General features: G+C 41.8%; 1 protein-coding gene across 50 annotated transcripts in view; it reads left to right on the top strand.

The window, feature by feature from the left end:
- The window catches only part of NUMB (NUMB endocytic adaptor protein), a 176,411-nt gene that overhangs the window by 19,653 nt on the left and 128,896 nt on the right, over positions 1–27,862 (top strand). For 36 of the 50 annotated variants that reach the window (XM_070065238.1, XM_070065207.1, XM_070065235.1 and 33 more), the window contains exon 2: positions 13,977–14,108. The exons of 4 other annotated variants lie outside the window; for them this stretch is intronic. Coding sequence is in view for 6 of the 46 variants with exons in the window: in XM_070065212.1 (XP_069921313.1) it covers positions 6,287–6,289; positions 13,977–14,108 (135 nt within the window). In the remaining 40 variants the exon portion in view is untranslated. Of the gene's footprint in view, positions 1–6,039; positions 6,290–13,976; positions 14,109–27,862 lie in introns of all 50 variants that reach the window. 10 more of the 50 variants (XM_070065212.1, XM_070065245.1, XM_070065233.1 and 7 more) reach the window with 1 other exon arrangement.

Genomic DNA, 27,862 nt, shown 5'->3' with positions numbered 1-27,862 from the left:
GAGATTGTGAATTTATGATAACCAATCTGCCTGAGTACGATTTTTCTCTAGTGTTTCACTGCTCCATTACAGTCACAGAAGAAGGTTTTCCTGCATTTTTTCCAGGAGAGTATGAAGGGGAAAGACATGGGGGAGAGAGGAGTGTGTGTATGTGTTTAATTTTGTTTATTTTATTTTTATTTATTTGGAAGGTAGAGAGAGAGACCTTCCACTCCGCACATGCCTGCAACAGCCAGGGCTGGACCAGGCTGAATCCAGGAACTGACTCCAGATCTCTAATGTGAAGGCTTGGGCCCAGCTGCTTATGCCATTAGTAAGAAGCTGGAATCAGCTGAGATTTGAACCAGCATGAGTGCTTATATTGATAAAGTGTGCATTTTAAGATGGATAAAGATGATGAAAGTAGGAGAATGATAGGGAAAAAGTGGAGTATTTTAGGAGTTAGTGGTCTCATTAAGAACTAAGAATTATTTCTAAGGGCTCAGTCATACAGGTGAGTTGGAAGGGTTGAAGCTTTTACTAACACATGTCTTTCATCTCTCCTTCCTTCTCATTTATGTTAAAAACAAACAAAATAATTTGTGCAGACTCAAACACTAGGAATCTTCCATTCTAAATAGAAAATTTAAACCTACAATCTAGCCAAATACATTGAAACACACCCACACATGCAGTTAGTGACATATAGAACTTACAAATGTGATTTCAAATATGACATTTTAAAGTCTTTTTAAAAATCTTTGGTAACTATAAATATTTATCAAGTCAAATCAACTTCCTTTGTTAGTTAACTTCATACTTTCTATATATAGGACACAGAAAAATAATTTCTTATAAATATCTGGATGTACTTAGGATTTTTCTGTGAAATTTGTGACTTCAGATTTAATCTTATTTTTTCTTAAAACTATTTTAAACTTAATCGTTGTCTGTTCAGCCTCTTTGGAAAAACAGTTTGGTACATTTTCATATACAGTTAAATACAAACTCACCATACTGATCCAGTAGTTCAGCTCCTAGGAATTTACTCAAGTGAAATGAAAACTTATAGTCACATAAAAACTTATACGCTTTTGTCATAATTGCCAAAAGCTGGAAATGACCCAACACTTGAGCCATCATCTGTGCCTCCCAGGATGCATTAATAGTAGGAAGCTGGATTGGAAGTGGAGGAGCCAGGACTAGAACGTGCTATCTGATAGGGATATGGGCATCCCAGGCAGTAACTTACCTGCTGTAATACCTTCCCCTCTAGTGGCCAGCACTGTGGCATAGTAGGTTAAGCCTCCATCTGCAGTGTTGGCATCTCATATGGGCACCATTTTGAGTCCTGGCTGTTCCACTTCCAATCCAGCTCCCTACTGATGGCCTGGGAAAGCAGTGGAAGATGACCCAAGTCTTTGCACCCCTGCACCAACATGGTAGACCCAGAACAAGCTCCTGGCTCCTGGCTTTGGATTGGCCTAGCTGTGGCAGTTGTGGTCATTTAGGGAGTGAACCAGCGGATAGAAGACTTCTCTTTCTGTCTCTTCCCCTTCTCTCTCTGTAACTCTGCCTCTCAAATAGATGAATAAATCTTTTTAAAAATAATAATACCTGCCCCCTAAAGTTCTAATCTATAGTACCACATTAAAAAGTAATTTGGGGGTGTTCATCTGACCTCACACTTAAGATTCTGTTAAAGAATGCTTGTGTTCTATATTAGACTACCTGGATTCAGTATCTGATTCCGGTCCTGATTCCAGCTCTCTCTTGTACCTTTCTGCCTCTCAAATAAATACATAATTTATAAAAAAAGTTTCAAAAGTAGAAAATTTCCCTAAATGTTTTGTTTTAAAATCTGACTTTTTGAGGAAGAGAGAGTGGTGGAATGGCATCATTAGCACTGGTAAAGTTCTTTGAAGCTCTTGAAAACATGTAAATTCTGAATATATTTATATTTAGAAAACATTTCTGTCATATTTAGAGGGTTGTTGGGGCTGGTGCTGTGGTGCAGTGGGTTAATCCTCCACCTGTGGTGCTGGTATCCCATATGGGCGCAGGTTCTAGTTCTAGCTGCTCCTCTCCCATCCAGCTCTCTACTGTGGCCTGGGAAAGTAGCGGAGGATGGCCTCGGTGCTTGGGTCTCTGCACCCATGTGGGAGACCCGGAAGAGGCTCCTGGCTTTGGATCGGCCTAGCTCTGGCCTGTGCGGCCATTTGGGGAGTGAACCAGTGGGAGGAAGAACTTTCTCTCTGTCTCTCCCTCTCACTGTTACTCTGCCTGTCAAATAAATAAAAAAAAGGGGGGGGGAAGGGGTTGTTAGAAGAGCCTGAGAGACCTTATAAAGTATCTTTAGTTATTTATTTCTTTTAGAATTAATTTAAGTTAAAGAGTTTCAGGGAGAGGCGTAGGGGTGGGAAGAGAGACCGACCTTCTGTAGAGAGAGAGAGACAGACCTTTTGTCTACTCCCCAGGTGGCCACAACAGCTGGGGCTAGGCCATGTTAAAGTCAGGAGCCTGGAACAACATCCAGATTTCCCACCTGGGTGGTAGGGGCCCAAGCACTAGGGCCTTTTCTGCTGCCTTCCCAGGCACATGAGCAGGGAGCTGGATTGGAAGTGGAGCAGTTGGGACCTATTGCAATCTGGTGTCACAGGCAGGGGTTTGATCCTCTATGCCACAGCACTGGGCCCCAAGTTTATCTTATAAAGAACCTGAAGCCTAGATAGCTAAAGTAGTATAGCTAATGGCAGAGGTTCATATAGAATTGAAGTGATACATTACTAATTTGACTTCTGTTTTACCTAAATGTACTTTTTATTTATTTAAGTTATTCTTTCTAGGGACTATTTTTAATTACTTTTCAGAACCTTTCAATTGTGTCATCCTAAAACTAGAATCCACTCCCTTCCTTGTGGTAGTAAAATCCTATGTCTGGTTGATAATAAGAGGGCTGAATTTGAGAGATCTATGTTGCTTAAGTTTGCGTAGACATGGTCACATAGACATAGTTATATAGACAATTTTTTAAGATTTTTTATTTATTTATTTGAAAGGCAGTGACAGGGAGAGTGGGAGAAACAGAGATCTTCCATCCTCTGGTTTACTCTCCATGTCTCCCCCGCTGGGCCAGGCTAAAGCCAGGAGCCTGGAATTCCATCCAGGTTTCCTACATGGGTGCAAGAGGCCCAGGCACTTAGGCCATCTGCTGCTTTTCCAGGCACATTAGTGGGCAGCTGGTTCAGAAGCAGAGCAGCCAGGACTCAGACTGGAGCCCATATGGAATACCAGTGTCGAAGGTCTGGCCTAAGGCATTAGGCCATGGTTCTCGTCTCTATATAGACACTTTAGCTGTGGGAAATCTGCATGGTTAATTTTATAGTCATCAAAGGTCACCAATTAGAAATTGGTTTTCATGGCTTTGTTGTTGTGTTTTAGAAAATAATCATTTCAGATTATCATGATTGTTGGTTTTTGGGGAAGATAAAGTTTAAGTCTTTTATTAGATTCTTTCTGATTACCTTAAATGATAAGACTTATCTTATAAATATCCAGAGATAGGAAGGAATACCAGAAACAGTCATACAATCAGGAAATGGAGAAAGGGATGTCATATAGTAACAGCTTATTAACTATCTTCGATTCTTGAGGCTCCACAATTTTTACTGTCCTTTGTGTTCATTCCTCCTTGTATACTACTTTCATAGTTGCCTCTGGACCCCAATTCTAGAACTAGGCTAAGAGTTCTTGCTTTTCAGAGATGTTGGTTATATTATGGACTATACATATTGTCGGTTCTATTGTGGGTTCTATTGTGAGGCGAGCGGGTGCTTCGTTTTGAAGCTGTTTGTCCTGCAGACTTCCTAGGAGTGTCTATAAGCCATAGCCCCAGGCAGAGTTGGCAAATTGTTTTCAGCCTTCCTTCCTGGCCCTAGCTCTGGTAGTTCCCTGTTTTATATGGGGCATTTTTAGTCTCTGTTCCCAAGAAAGCCAAATTCGCAGTTGCTACTACCTGTTTCTTTAAGGCCCTGATTCGACCTCCCCTTACTACTATTTTTTTTTTTTTTTTTTTTTTGACAGGCAGAGTTAGAGACTGAGAGAAAGGTCTTCCTTCCATTGGTTCACCCCGCAAATGGCTGCTATAGCCGGCGCGCTGCGCTGATCCGAAGCCAGGAGCCAGGTGCTTCTCCTGGTCTCCCATAAGGTGCAGGGCCCAAGCACTTGGGCCATCCTCCACTGCCCTCCCAGGCCACAGTAGAGAGCTGGACTGGAAGAGGGGCAACCGGGACAGAATCCGGCGCCCTGACCGGGACTAGAACCTGGTGTGCCGGCGCCGCAGGTGGAGGATTAGCCAAGTGAGCAACAGCACCTGCCTCCCCTTAGTACTTTGCACATGTTTTCTATCACTGCCAAAGAGATATTTATATTATTTGTATAGGCAGCTATTCATTATATATGTATGTATGTGTATATATATATTTAAACATATTTATATTTAAATTATTTGAGAGGCAGAAAGACACACAGAGAAATCCCATTTGTTGTTTAACTCCCCAAATGCCCATAGTGGTCAGAGCTGTGCTGGGGCTGGAACTAGGAACTGAGAACTCAATCCAGGTTTCTCCATACTGGGACAGGAACTTAATTACTTGAGCTATCATAATTGCATTAACTGGAATCAGGAACCAGAGGTAAGAAATGAACCCAGACACTCTGATATGGGTGTGGGCATCTTAACCACTAGACTAAATGTGTGCCTCTTATTTATATATTTGATATATTTATAATTGTGCTCTCTTTACCAGAAATACATATTTTATTATGAAAAAACTATGCATGTGTTTTAAAATTTGCACCAAAATAAACTTTTTTTTTAAAGACTTATTTAAGTGAAAGGCAGAGTTACAGTGAGGCAGGGGCAGAAAGAGCAAGCAAGTGAGAGAGGTCTTCCATCTGCTGGTTCAGTTCCCAAGTGGCAATGATGGCTGGAGCTGGGCCTATCCGAAGCTAGGAGCCTAGAGCTTCTTTCTAGTGTATCATGCGGATGCAGGAGCCAAAGGACTTGGGCCATCTTCTGCTTTCCCAGGACATGGCAGAGAGCTGGATTGGAAATGGAGCAGCCAGGACTCAAATCAGTACCACCACTACAGGTGGTGGCTTTACCCACTACACCACAGTGCCGACCCCCAAAATAAACTTCAATTCCATTTTCCATGAACTTTTGGACTTACTCTTGCATATATGTGTGTGTGTGTGTGTTTGTGTGTGTGTATTTAAAGATTTATTTTCATCTGTTTGAAAGGCTGAGTATCAGAGACAGAGTTTTCTATTCACTAGTTCACTCTGCAAATGCCTGCAGCAGCCAGGGCTGGTCCAGGCTAAAGCCAGGAGACTGGAACTCCATCCAAGTCTCCCACATGGGGGCAGACTCCCAAACACTTGAGGCATCATCTGCCATCTCCCAGGATGCCTTAGCAGAAAGCTGGATCGAAAGTGGAATAGCTGGCGCCACGGCTCACTAGGCTAATCCTCTGTCTGAGGCGCCAACACCCTGGGTTCTAGTTCTGGTTGTGCGCCGGATTCTGCCCCGGTTGCTCCTGTTCCAGTCCAGCTCTCTGCTGTGGCCCAGGAAGGCAGTGGAGGATGGCCCACGTCCTTGGGCCCTGCACCCGCATGGGAGACCAGGAGGAAGCACCTGGCTCTGGCTTCAGATTGGCGCAGCACGCTGGCCGTAGCAGCCATTTGGGGAGTGAACCAATGGAAGGAAGACCTTTCTCTCTGACTCTCTCTCTCTCTCTAACTCTGCCTGTCAAAAAAAAAAAAAAAAAAAAAGGAATAGCCAAGAAATTGCCATTCCTACATGGGATTCAGGTTTCCAAGTGGCATATTAATACTCTGCATAGCAACACGTACCCCTTCCCATCCCTTGCATATAATTATTATTTTGGCCTTTATTGCACTATCTTGACTAGAAACCTCTTTAATGTTTTAAAGCTACAGTTTCTCATCAGGTGTTTTTTTTTTTTTTTTTTTTTTTTTTTTTTTTTTTTTTTTTAGAGCCTGGAGCCTTTTTATTTTTACTTATTTTTGAAAGACAGATTTCCATCTGCTGATTCACTCCCCAAATGCTCTCAATAGCCAGCATTGGGCCAGGCTGAAGCCATGAGCCCAGAACCCAGTCTGATTCTCCCGTCTGGGTGGCAAGAGCCCAAATACTCAAGCCATCACCTGCTAACTCCTAGGATGACCACCAGGAAGCTGGATCAGAAGCAGAGGATCTGGGACTTGAACCAGGCACTCCAGTATGGTATGCAGGTGTCCTAAGTCTTATCTTAACCATTATGCCAAATACCTGCCCCAAATTGGAAGTTTTCATGAATTGCAGGTTTTTTTTTCAATATTACATAGTATTAGAGTGCTTTGTTATTTATTTTTACTGTAGCTTTTTTTTTCTTCCAAATATTTGTTTTTATATACTTGAAAGAATGACAGAAAAAGACGAAGAGAGAGCTTCCATCTGCTAGTTCAGTCCCCAAATCCTGCGACAACTAGTACTGGCCCGGCTGAAGTGAGGAGCTAGGAACTCCATCCAGGTCTCCCCTCTGGATGGTGGGCAATCAACTAGTTGCTCCAAAATCTGTTGCTTCCCATATGGGTTAGCAGGAAGCTGGGTTGAAAGGAGGTGGGACGTCATTCCAGGCACTCCAAAATGGGATATGGGCTGGAATGTGGGCCTTCAAAGTGATGGCTTAACCTACTATGCCACATTGCGGCTCCCTATAGTAGCTTTTTAGAAATACTCAAGTATTGGCAATTTTTTCAGCTCTTTTGCATATGCTTTACATTAATTAGTAATCATTAAAGTCAGTGTAGTGTGACAGATGTCATAGTAGCAACATTATAGAAGTTGGAGTGAATTTTTTCTTTTTAAAGATGTATTTATTTACTTGAGAGGAATAGTTACAGAGAGATAGAGATCTTCCATCTGCTGTTTCACTCCCCAAATGGCCACAGTGGCCGAAGCTGGGCCGATCTGAGGCCAGGAGCCAGGAACTTTTTCTTAGACTTCCATATGCATTTAGGGGCCCAAGTACTTGGGACATCTACTGCTTTCCCAGGCCATCAGCAGGGAGTTGGGTTGGAAGTGGAGCAGCCAGGACTTGAACCTGTGCCCAAATGGGATGCAGGCACTGCAGGCAGATGTTTAACTTACCACACCACAGCACCAGCCCCTGGAGTGAATTTTAAGTCAGGAAAAAGAGATAATAGTATGCACGAGGGAGAAAATGAAATGTTGCTTGAGGGAGAGATGTGGCTCTAGACCATCATAGTTGTGAATGAGGTAAAGGTTTTCTGGGGGAAAGAGAAACAGAAACAGAAAAGAGGAATAAAATATGGGCTGAACTTCCAGTTTGTGAGGTTTCATTTATGACTAACATGATTGTATATTGTAACTCCTAAAGCTAGCCCTCATTTTAGTTGGTTAAACTTTACTCATGAATTTCAAAGCATAATTTTTCAAAAAGTTTTTTTTTGATACTAGAAATATCTATTCTTTCATCTTGGATTTTGGGTTTGAGTTAGAGAAAGAATGAGTTAGACTACTGTTTACTTAGGAAAGCCTGAGAATAATATTCTACTCTTGGGTGATGTGTCTAAGAGAATTAGGCTTGCTGACAAATGACTTTACTTATTTCGTCAGCTGAAATAATAAGATATACTGCTTATTTTTTCCTCTTACATCAAGCTCTAAGTATGTCTTTGCTTTTATTTTTTCTTATATTGTAAACATATAGGTGCTTAGAACCTTGAAAGTTTTATCAAGTAAGAAACATGGTACAATTTAAATTTTTCTTTATTTTAGGTAAATCTTTTTATTTATATAAGGTGCACAAATTAAATTTGAAGTTAATCTACCAATCACAAATACAAACTAATTAAAAAATGTCATCCCATCATGTATTTATTCTCAGATAATGGTGTTTCTGAGAGGACTGATATAAGTGACTATATTAGAGGCACTTTGGCTAAGCTCAGATTTTATAAATTTCTTTTAGAAAAGTATTTTATTTGAAAGGCAAAAAGACAAAGATCCTCCATTTTCTAGTTTAGTTCCCAGATGCCTGCAACAGCAGGGTTGGGCCAGGCCAAAGCTAGGAGCCCAAAACTCCATCCTCCTCTCCTGTGTTTGGCAGGGTCCCAAGTACTTGAGTTGTCATCTTCTGCCCTGGGTGCACATTGGCAGGAAGCAGGATTTTTGAAGCACAGTAGCTGTGACTCAAACTAGGGACTCTGATAAGGGATGTAGGCATCCTAAGCGGTTACCTAACTGTTGTGCCAAACACCCACCCCAGTAAAGTTCTTAATGATTATGTACTTATCCCCAAAAGGAAAGGTGTTTTTTTTTTTTTTTAAAGATTTATTTTATTTATTTGAAAGGCAGAGTTACAGAGAAAGAGCAGAAGAGAGAGAGGTCTTCCATCTGCTGGTTCACTCCCCAGACAGCCACAATGGCCAGGGTTGAGCTGGGCTGAAGCCAGGAGCTTCATCTGCATCTCCCACGTGGGTGCAGGGGCCCAAGCAATTGAACCATCCTCTGCTGCTCTCTCAGGTGCATTAGCAGGGAGCTGGATCCTAAGTGGAGCAGCCAAAACTAGAACAAGCACCCATATGGGATGCCAGCGTTGCAGACAGCAGCTCAATGTGTTATGTCACAACGCCAACCCCAAATGAAAGGTTTTAAAAAAGACTTTTAATCTTTATCAAAATCTATAGTGGTATTCTGGAATGTTTGATTACATAGAAGATTTGTTATGATTCTGATTCATAAGCAGGTATTAGATAGTAATTAAACACTGTCATGGTTACTCCTAAAATTTTACTTTTTTCTTTTTCAGATTTTTTTTCTTTTCACTTTTTCTTTTTGGACAGGCAGAGTGGACAGTGAGAGAGAGAGACAGAGAGAAAGGTCTTCCTTTGCTGTTGGTTCACCCTCCAATGGCCGCTGCAGCAGGCACGCTGCGGCCGGTGCACCATGCTGATCCGATGGCAGGAGCCAGGTACTTATCCTGGTCTCCCATGGGGTGCAGGTCCCAAGGACTTGGGCCATCCTCCACTGTACTCCCGGGCCATAGCAGAGAGCTGGCCTGGAAGAGGAGCAACTGGGACAGAATCTGGCGCCCCGACCGGGACTAGAACCCCAGGGTGCTGGCGCCGCAGGCGGAGGATTAGCCTATTGAGCCACGGCGCCGGCCATATTTTTTTTCTTTTTTTTCAGCATGAGACATGACAGTGCTAACATTTAAAATTTTCTTATACTGAGATAGGATTGTACTACATTTATTTATTTATTTATTTATTTTTTGACAGGCAGAGTGGACAGTGAGAGAGAGAGACAGAGAGAAAGGTCTTCCTTTTGCCGTTGGTTCACCCTCCAATGGCCGCCGCGGCTGGCGCGCTGCGGCCGGCGCACCGCGTTGATCCAATGGCAGGAGCCAGGAGCCAGGTGCTTTTCCTGGTCTCCCATAAGGTGCAGGGCCCAAGGACTTGGGCCATCCTCCACGGCACTCCCGGGCCACAGCAGAGAGCTGGCCTGGAAGAGGGGCAACTGGGACAGAATCCGGCGCCCCGACCGGGACTAGAACCCGGTGTGCCCGCGCCGCAGGCGGAGGATTAGCCTATTGAGCCACGGCGCCGGCCATATTTTTTTTTTTCTTTTTTTCAGCATGAGACATGACAGTGCTAACATTTAAAATTTTCTTATACTGAGATAGGATTGTACTACATTTATTAACTGTTTACATAAAATAGATCAAGAAGGATTTATATTGATCTTTTGCTATTAATACTTCCATTGTACAGACTGATGAGTTTCCTTTTTTCTTGCCATACTGGATCTTTGTGAAGCAGTACAGTGTGATGGAAAGAATATAGGATTTGAAATCAGGACTTGAAGTCATCCTGCCTCTTTTCATCTACTAGCTTTGTGATTTTTATCTTTTGAGATTGTTCTCTTTATAAGTAATCTGAGTGGTGCCTGTTTCAGGATTGCTATAAAGATTAACATTAAATAAAAATGCTTTGTGTAAACTACAACATACTCTTTGAGTTTAACTGTGTTTCTGAATTCTGACATTTGTTGTATTTTAGCAAAATAGCACTGTCTTCAAAGATTGCCATTGAATAGGTGAAAAAACTGCCAACTTTTGGTTTCGTTTATCATTTTCATTTAGGGTGAATATCTTAATATCTGTCTTTATGATTCTTCATTAATAAATTTCTTCACTTCATCAGTATTCCTCTTTTTGCTAAAGTTAGAAATTCATTAGGCTTTTTTATCATTACATTTAGCTTTATGGTGTCAATGAAAACAAAGTCTGGAGGCTTCAGTGGAACCCAACCTTTCTTGAAGGCTCTGGTTCTCAATGAGAGAGTTCTTTTGCTGTGAGATATTTGGATCTTTGAGAGTACACATCTGGTTGCCATAATCGTAGGGTAGGGTGGGCACAACTGTTGCATTCTTTGAGCAGGAGCTAGGAATGCCATATATCCCACAAAGCATGAGACAGTTCTAGGAATGCCATACATCCCACAAAGCATGATTTTTCAAATATTTTTGCAGATCTTTTTGGAGGTAAAAAATTTGTTTATACTTATCTGAACTAAATGCTGTTTATAGTTGAACACGAAGGGTTGTTTTTAATGTCTTTTTTTTTAACATGGTTTTAATAAACACTGAATTTTCCAGGAATGCAACTACAGAGTAAACAAGGGCAAACTGTTCTTTGTTCAGGCCTTCACCAAGAGTAGTTCACTATTTTGGAAAATTCTGTTACCAGTGTCAGTGCTCTTAATGGTATCTGATTTTCCTGTTCAGTTCATTGTCAGCCTGCATTAGTAGCTGTCACATTCGTGATGATTCTGTGTATAGGTACTATGTCCATTTCCTTAATAATATGAATTCTCAGATGTTTATGTTTGAACATTTACATCTTTAAAGTCTATTATTTTATTAAAATGTCTTTTCTTTCTCATATTCCCTGAGACATTATGTTAACTTAAAAACTAAAGATAGGTGGGTTATCCACTTGCACTTCATTTCACTTATGCCCTTGGCAAAAAAGCAAATGAAAACTCATTTTAGTAAGGTTACATGATAAAGCCTATATTTATGGAAAAGTCTGTGTTGTTTTTTTCAGAGACAAATGAGAGGTCCCTGTGTCTTACAATATAAATGTCTGTCCTACCTTCCTTTTTCCTTTTCTTTCCCTACCCTTTTTTTCTCTTTTCGCTTTCCTTCCTGTTTCCCCATCAGGTTAATGTGATATTTGATACATACTCAAGAATCTGATACTATATGTGTGAATAGCAAAGCATGTAATAAAACCAGTAGCAGTGGGGCCAGTGCTGTGGCGCAGCGGGTTAACGCCTTGGCCTGAAGCGCTGGCATCCCATATGGGCGACAGTTTGAGACTCAGCTGCTCCACTTCCGATCCAGCCCTCTGCTATGACCTGGGAAAGCAGTGGAAGATGGCCCAAGTCCTTGGGCCCCTGCACCTGCGTCGGAGACCCGGCAGAAGCTCCAGGCTCCTGGCTTTGGATCGGTGCAGCTCTGGCCATTGTGGCCAATTAGGGAGTGAACCATCAGATGGAAGACCTCTCTCTCTGTCTCTCTTTCTCTCCTCTCTCTGTAACTCTTTCGAATAATAATAATAATAAAAACTTTAAAACCAATAGCAGTGAATCTACCACCCAGAGCAGAAAATACTTAATAGGATCAAAATAAAAACCTTTAATCCTAGAGTAAGCAACCTAAATTCTTTTTAGAAATTTTAGTATCTATCATTTACATGAGTTCTAAAATTCCTTCTACTTCTAAAATTCTACATACTCACTCACTATTCAACTAGTATTTATTAGTTACCTAATATGTGACAGGTATTCTACTGGTGGCAGAGGGTCCACAAAATAAGTAAGATTGGTCCCTGCTCTTAAAAAAAAAAAAAGCTCTCAGTCTAATAGGCAAATAGACATAAACCTCAAAAACAATAAAAAGGGGAAAATCTCCTAATACAGGCTATGAACCTAATGACATATATGGGAAGAAGAATGGTATAAGTTTTAAAATATTAAAATATAGGAGGAGTTTTGAAGTTGGAGTTACTCAACCTCTTTAAACTCTGATTTCCTTATTTGCTTATTTGTAAAACAGGAATGATTGCAGACATTAGTCATCACAGCCATTTGGGAAATGAACCAGAGGCCAGAGTATCTCTCTCTGTGTCCCTCTCTATATATCATTGCCTTTCTTTTTTATCTGTAAAAGAGTTACACAGAGAGAGAAGGAGAAGTAGAGAGAGAGATCTTCAATCCGCTGGTTCACTCCCCAGATGGCTGCAACGGCTGGAGCTGTGTCAATCTGAAGCCAGGAGCCAGGAGCTTTTTCTGGGTTTTCCACGTGGGTGCAGGGACCCAAGGACTTGGGCCATCTTCTACTGCTTTCCCAGGCCACAGCAGAGAGCTGGATCAGAATGAGCAACGAGCAGCCGGGACTCATTTTCACCCATATGGGATGCTGGCACTGCAGGTGGTGTCTTCACCAGCTACGCAACAGCACCGGCCCCTATAATTGCCTTTCAAATAAATAAATCTTGAAAAGAAATTTTTTAAAAAGGCCAATCTACCAAAAAGTTGAAATTCTACACCTTCCAGATGGCAAATTAAATATTCATCATTTTGGCTAGCACTGGGGCTCACTAGGCTAATCCTCCGCCTGCGGCACCGGCACCCCGGGTTCTAGTCCCGGTTGCTCCTCTTCCAGTCCAGCTCTCTGCTGTGGCCCGGGAGGGCAGTAGAGGATGGCCCAAGTGCTTGGGCCCTGCACCCATGTGGGAGACCAGGAGGAAGCACCTGGCTCCTGGCTTCAGATTGGCGCAGCGCACCAGCTGCAGTGCGCCGGCTGTAGCGGCCACTTGGGGAGTGAACCAACAGAAAAAGGAAGACCTTTCTCTGTCTCTCACTGTCTCACTCTGCCTGTCAAAAAAAAAATTCATCATTTTAATAATGATCTAGCGCAAAAGCAGAGTTAACAACACTATATTTACTTATTTACTTAAAACAATATAAAATTCAATGATGCCTTTCTCCACTAACTTCTTAGTAGCTGAGGTTAGAACCTAATCTGTTCCATTTTATAATCCAAGCTTGTAGTATAATAACTAACAGTGATCAAGTATTAATATATATCTTATTAGGAAAAATGCCTGGAGGCTGGTGCAGTGGCACAGTGGGTTAAAGCCATGGCCTGCACTGCTGGCATCTCTTGTGGCCATTTGGGGAGTGAACCAGCAGATGGGTGATCTTCTTCCCCTTCCCCCCCCTCCCCCTCCCTCTCTGTCTTTCCTGCTCTCTCTAACTGCCTTTCAGGGTGCTGGATGGGAAGAGGAGCAGCCAGGACTAGAACCTGCACCCATAACTCACTCTGCCATAGTGCCAACCCCCCAAAATAATAAATCTTAAAGAAAAAAACCCAACTTCTGTGTTTTAGCACATTATCTCACAAAAGATGCTATTTTATTACCACAAAAGTAGGAAGGACAATCTCACGGTAAGCACAATTGGTAACTACAAATGTATTTTGGTCATGGTTAGCACCTGTTCAGGGATTAGATTTCAGGAACCACTATCTAATTCAGTCCTCTCCTTTTAGAGATGAGAAAGTGATCACAGATACATATCCAAGTTCTTCCAGCAAGGCAGAATGATAGAGTGTGGAACCTAGACTCCCAGCCCCAAATTTTGATCCTGTCCCCCTAATCTTCATCACATTATTAAATGTAGACACAGAATTTGTGAGGGATATTATAGCTCTTAAGAAAGTAGAGCTGGGACTAGAATCCACATTGTCTTAATTCCTTTTTTAGTGAAACTTGTGTACTCACTTCTGTGTATCTTGGTGCCTATATTTAGGATTTTTCATTCCTTATACATTTCAGATTTGGAGCTTCAGCAACTTCTTCCAGGGAAGAGTGCCAGTGCAGCTGCTGTCACAACCCAAGAACTTAACCCAGATCCTTAGATTGGAATATTGGTGGGCCAGCAATCATCAGACGCTTCACTTAGGACAGGTAAGCGAAATAGATAGTTGAGGATAAGAAAAGAGGGTTAACTGCTAATATTCTTTTTTCCTATTTCCAGTTAGATGCAAACAGTTAACTGCTCCTAAAAATTTAAGCTTCTATCTTTGTTAAAAAACAAAACATTTGGAATCTTATGTGGGTGGGCAAAACATTTTTCTTGATCATAAAAGATGTGTCAAAATGTTAACGCGGGTGAAACTTTGAGTAATAAAATTTTTCTTTTTTGTGCATTTTCCAAATTTTATATATCTATATATCTTCATTTTATATGAAAGGCAGAGAAACAGAGATAGAGATCTACCATTTGCTAGTTCTCTCTCCAAAGGAATGCCACATCCTGGACTGTGCCAGGCCAAAACCAGGAGTCCAGAACTCCATTTGGATCTTCCCTCATGGGTGGAGGGGACCCAGGTACTTAAGCCATCACCTGCTGCCTCTTGGGATACACATTAGTGAGAAGCTAGATCAAAAGCCAGGACTGTAGCATGGCACTCTGGTATGGGATGCAGATGTCCCAAACAGTGACTTAAACACTACACCAAAGGCCTGCCCTTCCAAATTGTACTTATGAGCTTGTATTATAGTTATCTATTACCTTATAACAAATTATAGTGATGTACAACAGAACAATAATTTATTTTCCTCATGTATCTGGAGTTTGGTCAAGACTTGTTTTGTTGGGCCAGTGCCGCGGCTCAATAGGCTAATCCTCCGCCTGCGGCGCCGGCACCCCAGGTTCTAGTCCCGGTCGGGGTGCCGGATTCTGTCCCGGTTGCCCCTCTTCCAGGCCAGCTCTCTGCTATGGCCCGGGAGTGCAGTGGAGGATGGCCCAAATGCTTGGGCCCTGCACCCACGTGGGAGACCAGGAGGAAGCATCTGGCTCCTGGCTTTGGATCAGCGCGGTGCGCCAGCTGCATCGGCCATTGGAGGGTGAACCAATGGTAAAGGAAGACCTTTCTCTCTGTCTCTCTCTCTCACTGTCCACTCTGCCTGTCAAAAAAAAAAAAAAAAAAAAAAAAAAAAGGACTTGTTTTGTGGAGATAACTGTTTCTGTTAGCATATGATAAGAGGTAGAATGGCTGGAAGGGTGAGGGTAATTCATTTACCTGAGAGCTAGAATCATCTGAAGGCTAGTTTGCTCACTTGTGTTTCTGGTAGTTAATGCTGGCTCTTGGCTGAGATCTCAGCCTGGGATCTTGGCCAGAATACCTACATGAGACCTTCCTTGTGGTTGCTTGGTTTCCTCATAGCATGGTGGCTATATTCCAAGAGAGAGCATCCCAAGCGAGGAAGGTGGAAGTACCTGGCATATTTGACATAGCTTGAAAGTTATATTGTGTTAATTCTGTTTTGTTCTCTTGGTCGAGGTGGATATGAAGGTGTTCTTAGGTTCAGAAAAAGGGCTCAACATAGACCCCACTGCTTGAAGGGAAGAGTGCCAAGAGAGCACATTGTAAGATGAGGATATGAGAGGGAATCTACAATTTTAGCCATCTTTGGGAAATATGCTTTGCCACAGTTTATATTACCTTTTTTTTTAAAAGATTGATTTCTTTGAAAATCAGAGTTACACAGAGAGAGAAGGAGAGACACAGAGAGAGAGAATCTTTCATCCAGTGATTCACTCCCCAGATGGCTGCAATAGCTGGAACTGCGCTGATCCAAAGCTAGGAGCCAGGAGCTTCTTCTGGGTCTCCCATGTGGGTGCAGGGGCCCAAGGACTTGGGCCATCTTCTACTGCCTTCCCAGGCTATAGCAGAGAGCGGGATCGGAAGTGGAGCAGCCAAGACTCGAACTAGTGCCCATATGGGATGCCGGCACTGCAGGAGGCATCTTTACCCGCTACGCCACGGTGCTGGCCCCAATATATTACTTTTAAGTTAAAGAATACTAACAAGCATATACAATATATGAAAAAAGTATTTGTAGGAAATTGTGGTATAAGAGTCTAGTAAGAATTTGGCATATTCTTGTCCAGTAGAATATGATAATAAGATGCCTAAATAGAAAGAAGGGAAACAGATTTTGAATTTTCCTTTGCATCAACAAAGTAGTATCCTACTGTATTCTAAAATTAAGACCAGGGGTTGGTGTTGTGGTGCAACAGGTTAAGCTGCCCCTCGAGATGCCAACATCTCATATGAGTGCCAGCTCAAGTCCTGGCTGCTCCACTTCCGATCCAGCTTCCTGCTGTTGTTCCTGGGAAAGTCGCAGAAGATGATTCAAGTCCCTGGGCTCCAGTTACCTACATAGGAGACGTGGATCGAGTTCCAGGTTCCTGGCTTCAGCCTGGCCCAGCTCTGGCTCTTGGGGCCATTTGGGGAGTGAACCAGAGGATGAAAGTCTCTGTCCCTTAACTCTGCCTTTTGAATAAATAAATGTCTTTTTTTTTTTTTTAAAGATCAAAGTTCATAAGCAAGATACAAAATAAGATTTGTATTTTTTTTTTCCCCTAATTATCTGAGAGAGTGAGCCAGAGAGTGCATGTGCACTTTCATCTGCTGGTTCATTCACCAAATTACTTCAATGGCCAGGACTGGGTCAGGCTGACTCTAGGAGCTGTGAATTCAATCCAGGTCTTCCAAATGGGTGGCAGGAGCCCAACTACTTTAGCCATTACCTGCTGCTGCACATGGTGTGATTAGAGGGAAGCTGGAGATGGAAGTAAACCCAGGCACTCACATAGGATGCTGGTGTCCTGGTCAGTGTCTTAATTGCTATGCCAAATGCCATTTTCTGTTTTTGTTTTTTGGTAACATGCTAATTATTTTAGTTCAAAGTCTACCTGGGTTTGTGTTTTTTCCTTATTGTTTTAATAATTCAAGAATTATTTGGGAAATTGGTTTCTTTTTTTTGACAGGCAGAGTTAGAGAGAGAGAGAAAGAGAGAGAGAAAGGTCTTCCTTTTTCCGTCAGTTCACCCCCAAAGTGGCCGCTATGGCTGGTGCGCTGCGCTGATCTGAAGTCAGGAGCCAGATGCTTCCTCCTGGTTTCCCACATGGGTGCAGGGCCCAAGCACTTGGGCCATCCTCCACTGCACTCCCGGGCCACAGCAGAGAGCGGGACTGGAAGACGGGTAACTGGGACAGAATCTGGCGCCCTGACTGGGACTAGAACCCGGGGTGCTGGCGCCGCAGGTGGAGGATTAGCCTAGTGAGCCATGGTGCCGGCCTGGGAAATTGGTTTCTAATATACATGTGAGGACTAGCACCAGTATAGTCATTTATAGTCATATATGCATCAGATTTGTTTTGTCTGTCTCTACTTCTTTTAAGGAGAATCTTGTGGTTATTTTCAGAACTGTACAATCTTACCTGCTAAATTTCCAGTACATATTTAAAATAATTTTCAGTGGGAAATGAAAATTTGGAAAGTTGTAGAATATTTGGTTGTCTTATGGTTCATACTTGCCCATTTCATTAATTGCCTGGGCAGGTTTGAATTTAGCTAAATACTTCAAAAGTTGACAAAGAAGTGAAATTTAATAATAAGTTTATTTTGGTGCAAAAGTATTTTTTAAATCCATGCATAGTGTTTTTTTTTTTTTTTTAAAGATTTTATTTATTTGAGAGGTAAAGTTACAGACAGTGAGAGGGAGAGACAGAGAGATCTTCTTTCTGTTGATTCACTCCCCAGATGGCCGCAACGGCCGTAGCTGCACCGATCAGAAGCCAGGAGCTTCTTTCAAGTCTCCCACACGGATGCAGGGACCCAAGGACCCAGGCCATCTTCTACTGCTTTCCCAGGCCTTAGTAGAGAGCTGGACTGGAAGAGGAGCAGCAGGGACTTGAACTGGCGCCCATATGGGATGCTGGTGCCGCAGGCGGAGGATTAACCTACTGTGCCATGGCTCTGGCCCCAGTTTTTTCATAATATACATTTTCTGTGAACTTTTGAAGACCTCAGGTTTTTTAGATAATTCTCTAAGTTTTATATGGCACTATAGTTCCATTCACTTCTATCATTTTTTTTTTCCTTAAGATTTTATTTTAGTTGTTTGAATGGCAGAAAGAGGGAAAGGGATTTTTCATTTTCTGGTTTACTCCTCGAACGGGTGTGATGGCCAGGGCTGGGCCTGGCTGAAGCCAGGAGTTGGGAGCTTTTTCCAGGTTTCCCATGTAGGTGCAGGGGCCCAAATTCCTGGGCCATCTGCTGCTTTCCCAGGGAGCTGGATTGGAAGTAGAGCAAACAGGACAGGAATCAGTGCCAGCACCACATTTACCCATTACGCCAGCCCCCTGGTCCATGCACTCTAACTGAGAAATAGGTTCTAAGATCTCATCTTTGAAACCTGACAAGTTGACTTGCTGTCTTGATTCTGTGCTGTTCTGAAGTGATTTACAGTGTAATGAGTTTGATTCAACTGAGTTGGTTCAGCACTATTTTCCCATTACTCAAAGGTCCATACACATTCTGTAGTGGAAAATAACTGAACCGGCTATTGTGACACTAAAGGTAATCTCAAAAGTTTGCTAATGCTCAACTGTGAGTGATCAGAATGGATTGATTTTGTAAAATAATGTGTTTTACTTTAGAAGGTACAGTAGTTAGGAAAACTGTTTTTGTATTTAAAAGCAAGATGAGATGTTTTACAATAGACCTAGACTGAGAACACTATATATATAGTACAAAATATTGTTTTAAATAATAGTAAGTATAGGCATTTTTATGAAAATATATATAAAATTTCAAACATTTAACTTGATTTACTTTTTGTCTTAAGCACTTTTTAGACCCCTTTTGCTTTTAAGAAATTAGTTTTATTACTGATAACACCTTTTTCAGATGTATCAAATACTTGATCTTGTCTCCATCCTTTTTTTTTTTTTTTTAAAGATTTATTTTTTTTTTAAAACTCAGTTACACAGAGAGAGAAAGAGAGGCAGAGAGAGAGAGGTCTTTCATCCGCTGGTTCACTCCTCATTGGCCGCAATGGCCGGAGCTGCGCCAATCTGAAGCCAGGAGCCAGGAGCTTCTTCCAGGTCTCCCACACGGGTGCAGGGTCCCAAAGACTTGGGCCATCTTCTACTGCTTTCCCAGGCCATAGCAGAGAACTGGATTGGAAGTGGAGGAGCCGGGACTTGAACCGGTGCTCATATGGGTTGCTAGCACTGCAGGCAGCAGCTTTACCTGCTATGCCACAGTTCCAGCCCTTGTCTCCATTCTTTCACAAGGCCTATACTTTAGGGATTAAAAAGTCTCTTATTTGATGAAATAGCTGTTCTCTGAAACAAACAACAAGAAACCCCTAAAACTTATTAGTGTTACATTTTATGTAATCCATGGAAGGAGGTAGATGATAAGATTCCTATCAAAGATAACACACCTATGAATGATTGTTTGACAATGCAAATCGGTTTATGGTAATTGGAAAAGTTATAAATTATATTGCTTTGGCATTTAGTGCTTCTCTTAACTTAGCATTGTTTTTTGATATAATTCTTATTTCTAAAATTATAGTGATTCTGACTTGAAAAATGTCATTAAGTTCTTTCTTGTATAGATTTTTGGCAATATAGAAATTGCATGACTTTGTTCTTACTCCCCCAATGACACCCCTTTTCCAGTTATTAAAAGGTATAGTACCTTTTTTTTTTTTTTTTTTTTTTTGACAGGCAGAGTGGATAGTGAGAGAGACAGAGAGAAAGGTCTTCCTTTTGCTGTTGGTTCACCCTCCAATGGCCGTCGCGGCCGGCGCACTGCGGCCAGCGCATCACGCTGATCCGAAGGCAGGAGCCAGGTGCTTCTCTTGGTCTCCCATGGGGTGCAAGGCCCAAGCACTTGGGCCATCCTCCACTGCCTTCCCAGGCCACAGCAGAGAGCTGGCCTGGAAGAGGGGCAACTGGGAAAGAATCCGGCACCCCGACCGGGACTAGAACTCTGTGTGCCAGCGCCGCTGGGTGGAGGATTAGCCTATTGAGCCGCGGCGCCAGCTGGTATAGTACCTTTTAATGGCAAAATATTTAACAAAATTATTTGAAATATGAGGTAATGAAGCAATTGGCATAGGGTAAAATTTACCATGTTAATAATTTTTAAGTGTAAGTTTAATAGTGTTCAGTATATTCCATAGTGTTATGTAGCCAACCTCCAGAATTCTTTTCATCTTGGAAAACTGAAACTCTGTACCATTAAACAGCTCCTTGTTCCTTATTTAATTCCAGCCTTTGGCAACCACCCCATTGTACTTTCTGTCTTTATGAATTTAATTACTCTAGATACCTCAAATAGTGGAATCTTACAGTATCTTTGTTTCTTGCTCATTTCAGTTACCATACTTTTTTTTAAAGTATATGAGTGCAGAGCTTTTTTTTTTTTTTAATGATTTATTATTTATTTGAAAGGCATAGTTACAGAGAGGCAGAGGCAGGGGGAGAGGGGAGGGTGCCCCCCATCAGCCTGTTCACTCCCCAAGTAACCACAGTGGCCAGAGCTGGGCCAATCTGAAGCCAGGAGCCAGGAGCTTCCTCCAGGTCTCCCACGTGGGTGCAGGGGCCCAAGGACTCGGCCATCTTCTACTGCTTTCCCAGGCCATAGCAGAGAGCTGAATTGGAAGTGGAGCAGCCGGAACTTGAACCAGTGACCATCTGGGGTGCCAGCACTGCAGGCAGTAGTTTTACTGCTACACCACAGCACCGACCCCCCCCCCCCACTTGATTTTTTTTCATGATAGTTTTGGCTTTATGGGCCCTTTTGAGGTCTGTCTGTATTTCAAGATTTTTCTGTGGGAAAAAGTCCATTGGAATTGTGATAGGAATTGTGTTGAATCTGTGGATCTGGGTGGTATTGTCATCTTAATAACGTTAAGTCTTCAATCCATGAATAAAAGATGTCTATTTATTTAGGACTTTAAAAATTTTTCCAGCAGTTCTTTATAGTTTTCAGTATAATAAGTCTTAGTCTCCTTGCTTGAATTTATTCCTTCATATTTTATTCTTTTGCTTTCTATTGTAAGTGATATTGTTTTCTTAATTTCCTTCTCAGATTGTTATTCAGTATATAGAAATTTAATTGATTTATATATTTTGATCTTGTATGCTGCAACTTTGCTGAATTAATTTATTATCTCTAGTAAGTGTTTTTGGTGTGTGGATTTGTGGATTTTTTGGATCTTCTGTATATGTCCTGAATATAGAGATAGTTTTTACCTCTTTCCAATTTCATTTTCTTTATTTTTATTGCTTAATTTCTTTGCCTAAAATTCTAGTACAGTAATGAATAGGACTTTTTTTAATGCTTAACTGTAGTGTTCCATAGAGCTAGACTATTTTCTGCAGTTTGCCTAGGAGGTCTTACCTTTGGACAGATATGTATTATAAGTGGAATGATTTTTCCGTTTTGTCAATTCTGCAAGCTGGAAATTCATGTTAAACTTAATCATTCATAATGACAGAGCTATTTTTATTTTGTAAGATATCACCAGAGATAATTAATTTATCTTGGTATAAACCTGATTATTACATTTACAAAATATTTTAGTAAAAGTGAGCTTTTGAGAGAGTTTGAATGTGTACTAACTCCATGTTACTTTTATAAAATGAATAGTTTGTATCAGGATTGACAATAAGAACTTCAGGATACGAGTCCATGTTCACGAAGGCACAGATTGTATATTAGTTATTAAGCATTAACATTGGTTATTAACCTAAGGATAACTTCAGTGGACAGGTAAGGAAAATTAAGGTCTGAGTGAAGAAAGTTATACTGTTATTAATGGAGATATTTTGCAGACATGTTTCTTACCCTATAAGAATAAAAAAACTATTTATAGTAAATCTTAGAGAAGACTAAAGTCACAGGAGAAGTGAAACGAAGAGCCTTTTCGAGCTATGGCAGAAGGAAATGATAGAGCTTCCTTACTTTCTCTTCAATTGGGATAATGTAACCTTGTAAGAGAGAGGTTGTGAGAATTTTGACATCTTTGAATCTCTTGGGAGTCATGAAACTAGATAAACACAGGAAGGTCTAATTCTGTCCATGGATAGAGGTAAATTAGAAAACTCAAGGCTTAACAAAACCAGTTAGAAGGAGCAGTGAGGAATGAGTTAAGATTAACAGAGTAGGGGCTGGCGCTGTGGCATAGTGGGTAAAGCTGCTACTTGCAGTGCCAGCATCCCATATGGTTAACAGTGAGTCCCGGATGCTCTACTTCCAATCCAGCTCTCTGCTATGGCCTGGGATAGCAGTGGAGGATGGTACAAGAGCTTGGACCCCTGCATCCATGTAAGAAACCCAGAAGAAGCTCCTGGCTTCAGATAGGTGTAGCTCCTGCCATTGTGGCCAACTGGGGAGTGAACAACTGGATGGAAGACCTCTCTCTCTACCTCTCTTCTCTCTGTGTAACTCTGACTTTCAAATAAATAAATAAATCTTTTTTTAAAAAAAAAGGATTAACAGGGTATTTTGCTATTGATATTTCTTTAAATTGTATCTCATCTTTTGAATATTAATACTCGTTAATATTCAAAGTTGTTTCCTAGAAAGCAAATTGAATGAAAAGTGTGTTCTATTTTGAGTCTGTTAACCATATGAGAAACCCAGTTACTCATCATGAAACTTCTACTTTCCTGCATGTTTCAGTTTACTTGATCTGCTCACACTAATTAAGAAAAAAAAAAAAAAGGCATAAAGACATGAATATCTTGCACTTAAGTCTATAAAGTAATAATGATGCCATAGAAAGAAATTTCCCAGAGCTCAGGATTTTTCTGTTCGTTGTTTTGAAGATTTATTTTATTTATTTGAAAGGTAGAGTTACCGGACTGGGGCCAGGCTGAAATCATTGGCCAGGAACTTTATCCAGGTCTCCCACATAGGCAGCAGAGTCCAAGTACTTGGGCCATCTTTGCTGCTTTCCCAGGCACACTGGCAGGGAGTTGGATCAGAAGTAGAGCAGGGGCCGGCTCTGTGGCACAGTAGGTTAATCCTCTGCCTGCGGTTCCGGCATCCCATGTGGGCGCCAGTTCAAGTCCCAGCTGCCCCTCTTCCTATCCAGCTCTCTGCTATGGCCTGGGCGGGCAGTAGAAGATGGCCTAAGTCCTTGGGCCCCTGCACCCGCACGTGAGACTGGGAGGAAGCACCAGGCTCCTAGCTGTGGATCAGCGCAGCTCGGGCCGTTGTGGCCATCTGAGGATTGAGACAACGGAAGGAGGACCTTTCTCTCTGTCTCTTCCTCTCACTGTCTGTAAGTCTACCTCTCAAATAAATAAATAAAATCTTAAAAGAAGAAGAAGAAGAAATAGAGCAGAGCAGACAGTACTCTAAGCAGCGCTGGAATGGGATATCAGTGTCGCAAGCAGTGGCCCAACCCACTAGGTCACATCCCCAGCCCCATGGGGATGTGTATTGTATTAAAATGAATTCTCCTGGTAAATAGCAAAACTGAGGTTGTATTAATTTAGTATGCTGTTTGCAATTTTCAGAGTAACAACATTGTGCTTTATTTAATATGTATCTGTAAAACATGTAATCTCAGAAACATTTTTGAATGTGGTTAACTTAATAGCCGTATTATACATTAAAAGATCATTTCTTTATTTGAAAGGTAGAAAGACAGTGAGAAAGACAGAGCTAGTTAACATTCACTGTTTCACTTCCCAAGTGTCTGTACCAGCTAGGTCAGTCCATGTCTCCCTTGTGGTAGGAACCCAGCCATCACCATTGTCTCCCAGGGTCTGCATTAGCAGGAAGCTGGAGTCAATATTCTGACCTGAGAATTGAACCCAGGCATTCTGATATGACATCTTAACCACTAGGCCATAGGCCTGCTTCTTAAGCATTTTATCTTTAAGCAAGTCTTCTTTTTATTCTCATTGTCACTGTGTTGCTTTTAGAGCTCTGTGGTATCTTTTAGTCACCAAGTAAGATCCCCTAACAACTTTCCAGATTCTTGTTTTCTAATCAGTTAGGAACTTGAACTTTGCATACATATTTGTATTAAGATATTTATATTTATTTCTATATTTTTCAGTAGTCTTATTGATAACTGACAATTAGGAGTAAAACTGATATAAACATCCATGTACAGATTTTGGTGCCATCTTGTTTTTATTTTTTCTTCTCTCATATATCCCTAGTCTAATGCATTTTTAATGTATTTAATATACATTATTTTAAAAATCTATTCATATTATTTTGTGTATGTATTTAATTTCTTTAGTAATATTGAATAGTGAATCTTCTTTTTTGCTCAGTACTGCTTAAGATTTAAACGAACTTGCAAATCTAGTTTACAGCTGACTGTTGTGTAATATTCAATTGTATATGCATTCCTGTCACGCATTCCTGTCACCGGAGAAATGCAGGGTTCTTGTCTTCGCGCAAGAGAGAATTCAGACGTGAGACAGAGAGTATTATTAGGGAAGGGACATCCGTAAGGATGGATGGGCACCTCTCCAGACAGGACCTGAGAGATAGTGCGCAGTCGCTCGGACTGGGGGTGGGGGGGTGAGGTTACATGGTTGAGTGGAGAGAGTACACCTGGCCAGACCAGGCGGGCGGCTCAGCAGAGAGGCAGAGGACTGAGCGCGCAGTCCCGTTGAGGCCGGTGGGGGTGGGGGGGGTAAGGAGATGGGTCTTTGTCTTCACACATCTCCTCCTGAAACAAAGGATTTTATGGCTGTAAATATTAAGAAGCTCCTATCTGAGTTTTCCCTTGAAGGTATCAGACAGGAGGAAGCCTAGCTGATGCCATCATGGGTTCAGAGGAAGGGTGAGCAGGACCCCCTAGAGAATGGGGTGTTTGAAATGCAGATACTGGGCTGCATCTGGGAGATTGTGGAAGATTTGTCAGGCAGAAGGGGTGGGGATCTCCACCTGGCAAGTTATCAGGTAGAAGGGGGTAGGGCAGAATGTGAATACCGGGCTGCCCCTGAAACATTGTCAGCAGATGCATATGCTGGACATAGATGTCTTCTCTTTAGGCCTTTATGTCACACACACATAAGCTCATAACTGACTTCCTACCTAACATTCCCTCATTTAATTTATACATTTCTCTAATAATGGATACCTAGGTATGCTTTGAAAACTAACACAGATAGTATTGCGATGAACATCCTAATACATATCCTTATTGGCTTGTGCAAAAATTTTTCTGAAGTACATTTGTATTGAAGAAAGGAATTGCTGATTTGTGGTCCATACAAATATCTAATGTCATTAGACATTGCCAGATTGCTTTCTAGGATGGCTGCCTAGTTTATGCTCCCATCAGCAGTATATTAGGGTTCACAATCCTTAAGTACTAACCAATTTTTGGTCTTAACCATTTGTTTAGCCTTTTTGATCTGTTAGCAGTAATGTAGTATTTTTAAATTAATTTTCATATCTGTGATTTAGAGGAGTAACGTTTGTCATCTTTTCATTTACTTCCTACTATTTATGTTTCCCCTAACAGTTCACTAAAAAAAGCACTCAAATGATACATACCTGTTGTACTTTTGAAAATATAGATAGGCAAATATAATGAGATTATCTTTAATACCCCAACCCATAGCCGGCGCCGTGGCTCAATAGGCTAATCCTCCACCTTGCGGCGCCGGCACACCGGGTTCTAGTCCCGGTCGGGGCGCCGGATTCTGTCCCGGTTGCCCCTCTTCCAGGCCAGCTCTCTGCTATGGCCAGGGAGTGCAGTGGAGGATGGCCCAAGTGCTTGGGCCCTGCACCCCATGGGAGACCAGGAAAAGCACCTGGATCCTGGCTCCTGCCATCAGATCAGCACGGTGCGCCGGCTGCAGCGGCGGCCATTGGAGGGTGAACCAACGGCACAGGAAGACCTTTCTCTCTCTGTCTCTCTCTCTCACTGTCCACTCTGCCTGTCAAAAAAAAAAAAAAAAACCCCAACCCATAGATAATTAGTTAACATTTGGCTATTCAAATATATACACATACTCACATACATGTATACAGTGTGTATTTTAGAGTTTATTTATTTGAAAGGCAGAGAGATGAAAGAAATTTCTCATTTGCTGGTTTACTCTCCAAATGCCTTCAACAGCTGGAACTTGGCCAGGTCAAAGCTGGGAGCTGGGAACTCAATCCAGGTCTCCCTTGTGGGTGGCAGGAACCTAAGCTATCACTACTGCCTCTCAGGATCTGCATTAGCAAGAAGCTGGAGTCAAAAGTAGAGTTGGGTTACAAGCCCAGGTACTCTGATAGGGGAAATCAGCCTCTTAACCAGCATCTTAGCCACTAGGCTAAATGCCTGCTCCTCTAGGGTCGATGTTATTGCTTCATTTTATAAAAACAAATCTAGTTCTTGATCTTCCAGGGCTGCGTTTCAAAGACTTTCCAGTTGGTCCTTATATCCTCCCTTCTTTTTTACATTTTGACAAGGCCAAAGGTTAGTGTAGAAGGATTGTGCAAGATTAGACTTGGACCTATGCTGAATATCAATGTCACTGTCTGCTCTGATAGAGGGACTTCTGAACTTAGACTCTAGAGAACTTGAAGTTGGTAACTTCATTTTATCTTTCGAAATGTTAATAACTTTATTTTTAAGATTTATTTTATTTATTTGAAAGAATTACAGAGAGAAGCAGAGACAGACAGAGAGGTCTTCCATCCGCTGGTTCACTCCCCAGATGGCCACAATGGCCGGAGCTGCACTGATCTGAAGTCAGGAGCAAGGAGCTTCCTCCGGGTCTCCCATGCGGGTGCAGAGGCCCAAGGGCTTGGGCCATCTTCCACTGCTATCCCAGGCCATAGCAGAGAGCTGGATTGGAAGAGGAGCAGCTGGGACTAGAACAGGCGCCCATATGGGATGCTGGCGCTTCAGGCCAGGGTGTTAACCCACTGTGCCACAGCGCCGGCCCCACAAAATGTTAATAACTTTTTATTACAAAAGTAGGAATACTCTTAAGACAAAATAAATTGAAAACCATAAAGAAATTAAAATTCCCATAATTCTATGATAGACAGCTGCTATTACCATTTTGCCTTCTATGCTTTTAGTTATTCATGGCCTGCATTGTAGCATAGCAGATAAAGCTGCTGCCTGCATTGCCAGTATCCCATATGGGTGTCCGTTCATGTCCTGGCTGCTCCACTTCCAATCCAGCTCTCTGCTAATAGCCTCAGAAGAGCAGCAGAGGATGGCCCTAGTTTTTGGGACCATGCATCCATGTAGGAGACCTGGAAGAAGCTCCTGGCTCCTGGCTTTGATCTTGCTCAGCCTTGGCGATTGCGGCCATCTGGGGAGTGAACCAGCAGATAGAATATCTCTTTCTCTCTGTAAGTCTGACTTCTAAGTAAATAAATAAATCTTAAGAAATATTTTTCAGTGTGGTATGCTTGAGACAGTTGTCACTGGCTCATGAAAGTCAAAATTTGAAGAATCACACAAGCCCAAATCATTGATAATAGCATGGTAGGAGCAGTTAAATTGTGGAAATTGGGAAATATTATAGATTAGGCTTCCTCCTTCTTGTTGAACTACATGCCCTGAGCCTGTTTACTAGTATACCATTGCATATATATATTATAGCAATAAATATGTATAGGCCTACTTCATGTTGATGGCTTCATAGAGGTCTGTCATACATATGGATTAGTAGTTCTCAGGGTTGTCCTTGGACCAGCAATATCAGCGTTGTGGGAGTATTTGTTAGAAATACAAATTCTTGGCCTCTACTCGCACCCATTGATTCAGAAATTCTGATATTGAGGCCTAAGAATTTATGATCTTACAGGCCCTTAAGTTGATTTGGATACATGCTAAAGTCTGAGAACCACTAGTGTAGA

The sequence above is a fragment of the Oryctolagus cuniculus genome, chromosome 20 (assembly GCF_964237555.1).
Source record: "Oryctolagus cuniculus chromosome 20, mOryCun1.1, whole genome shotgun sequence".
Lineage (NCBI taxonomy): Eukaryota > Metazoa > Chordata > Mammalia > Lagomorpha > Leporidae > Oryctolagus > Oryctolagus cuniculus.
Note: the sequence above shows the minus strand (reverse complement) of the source record. Positions and strands in the feature narration are given on the sequence as shown.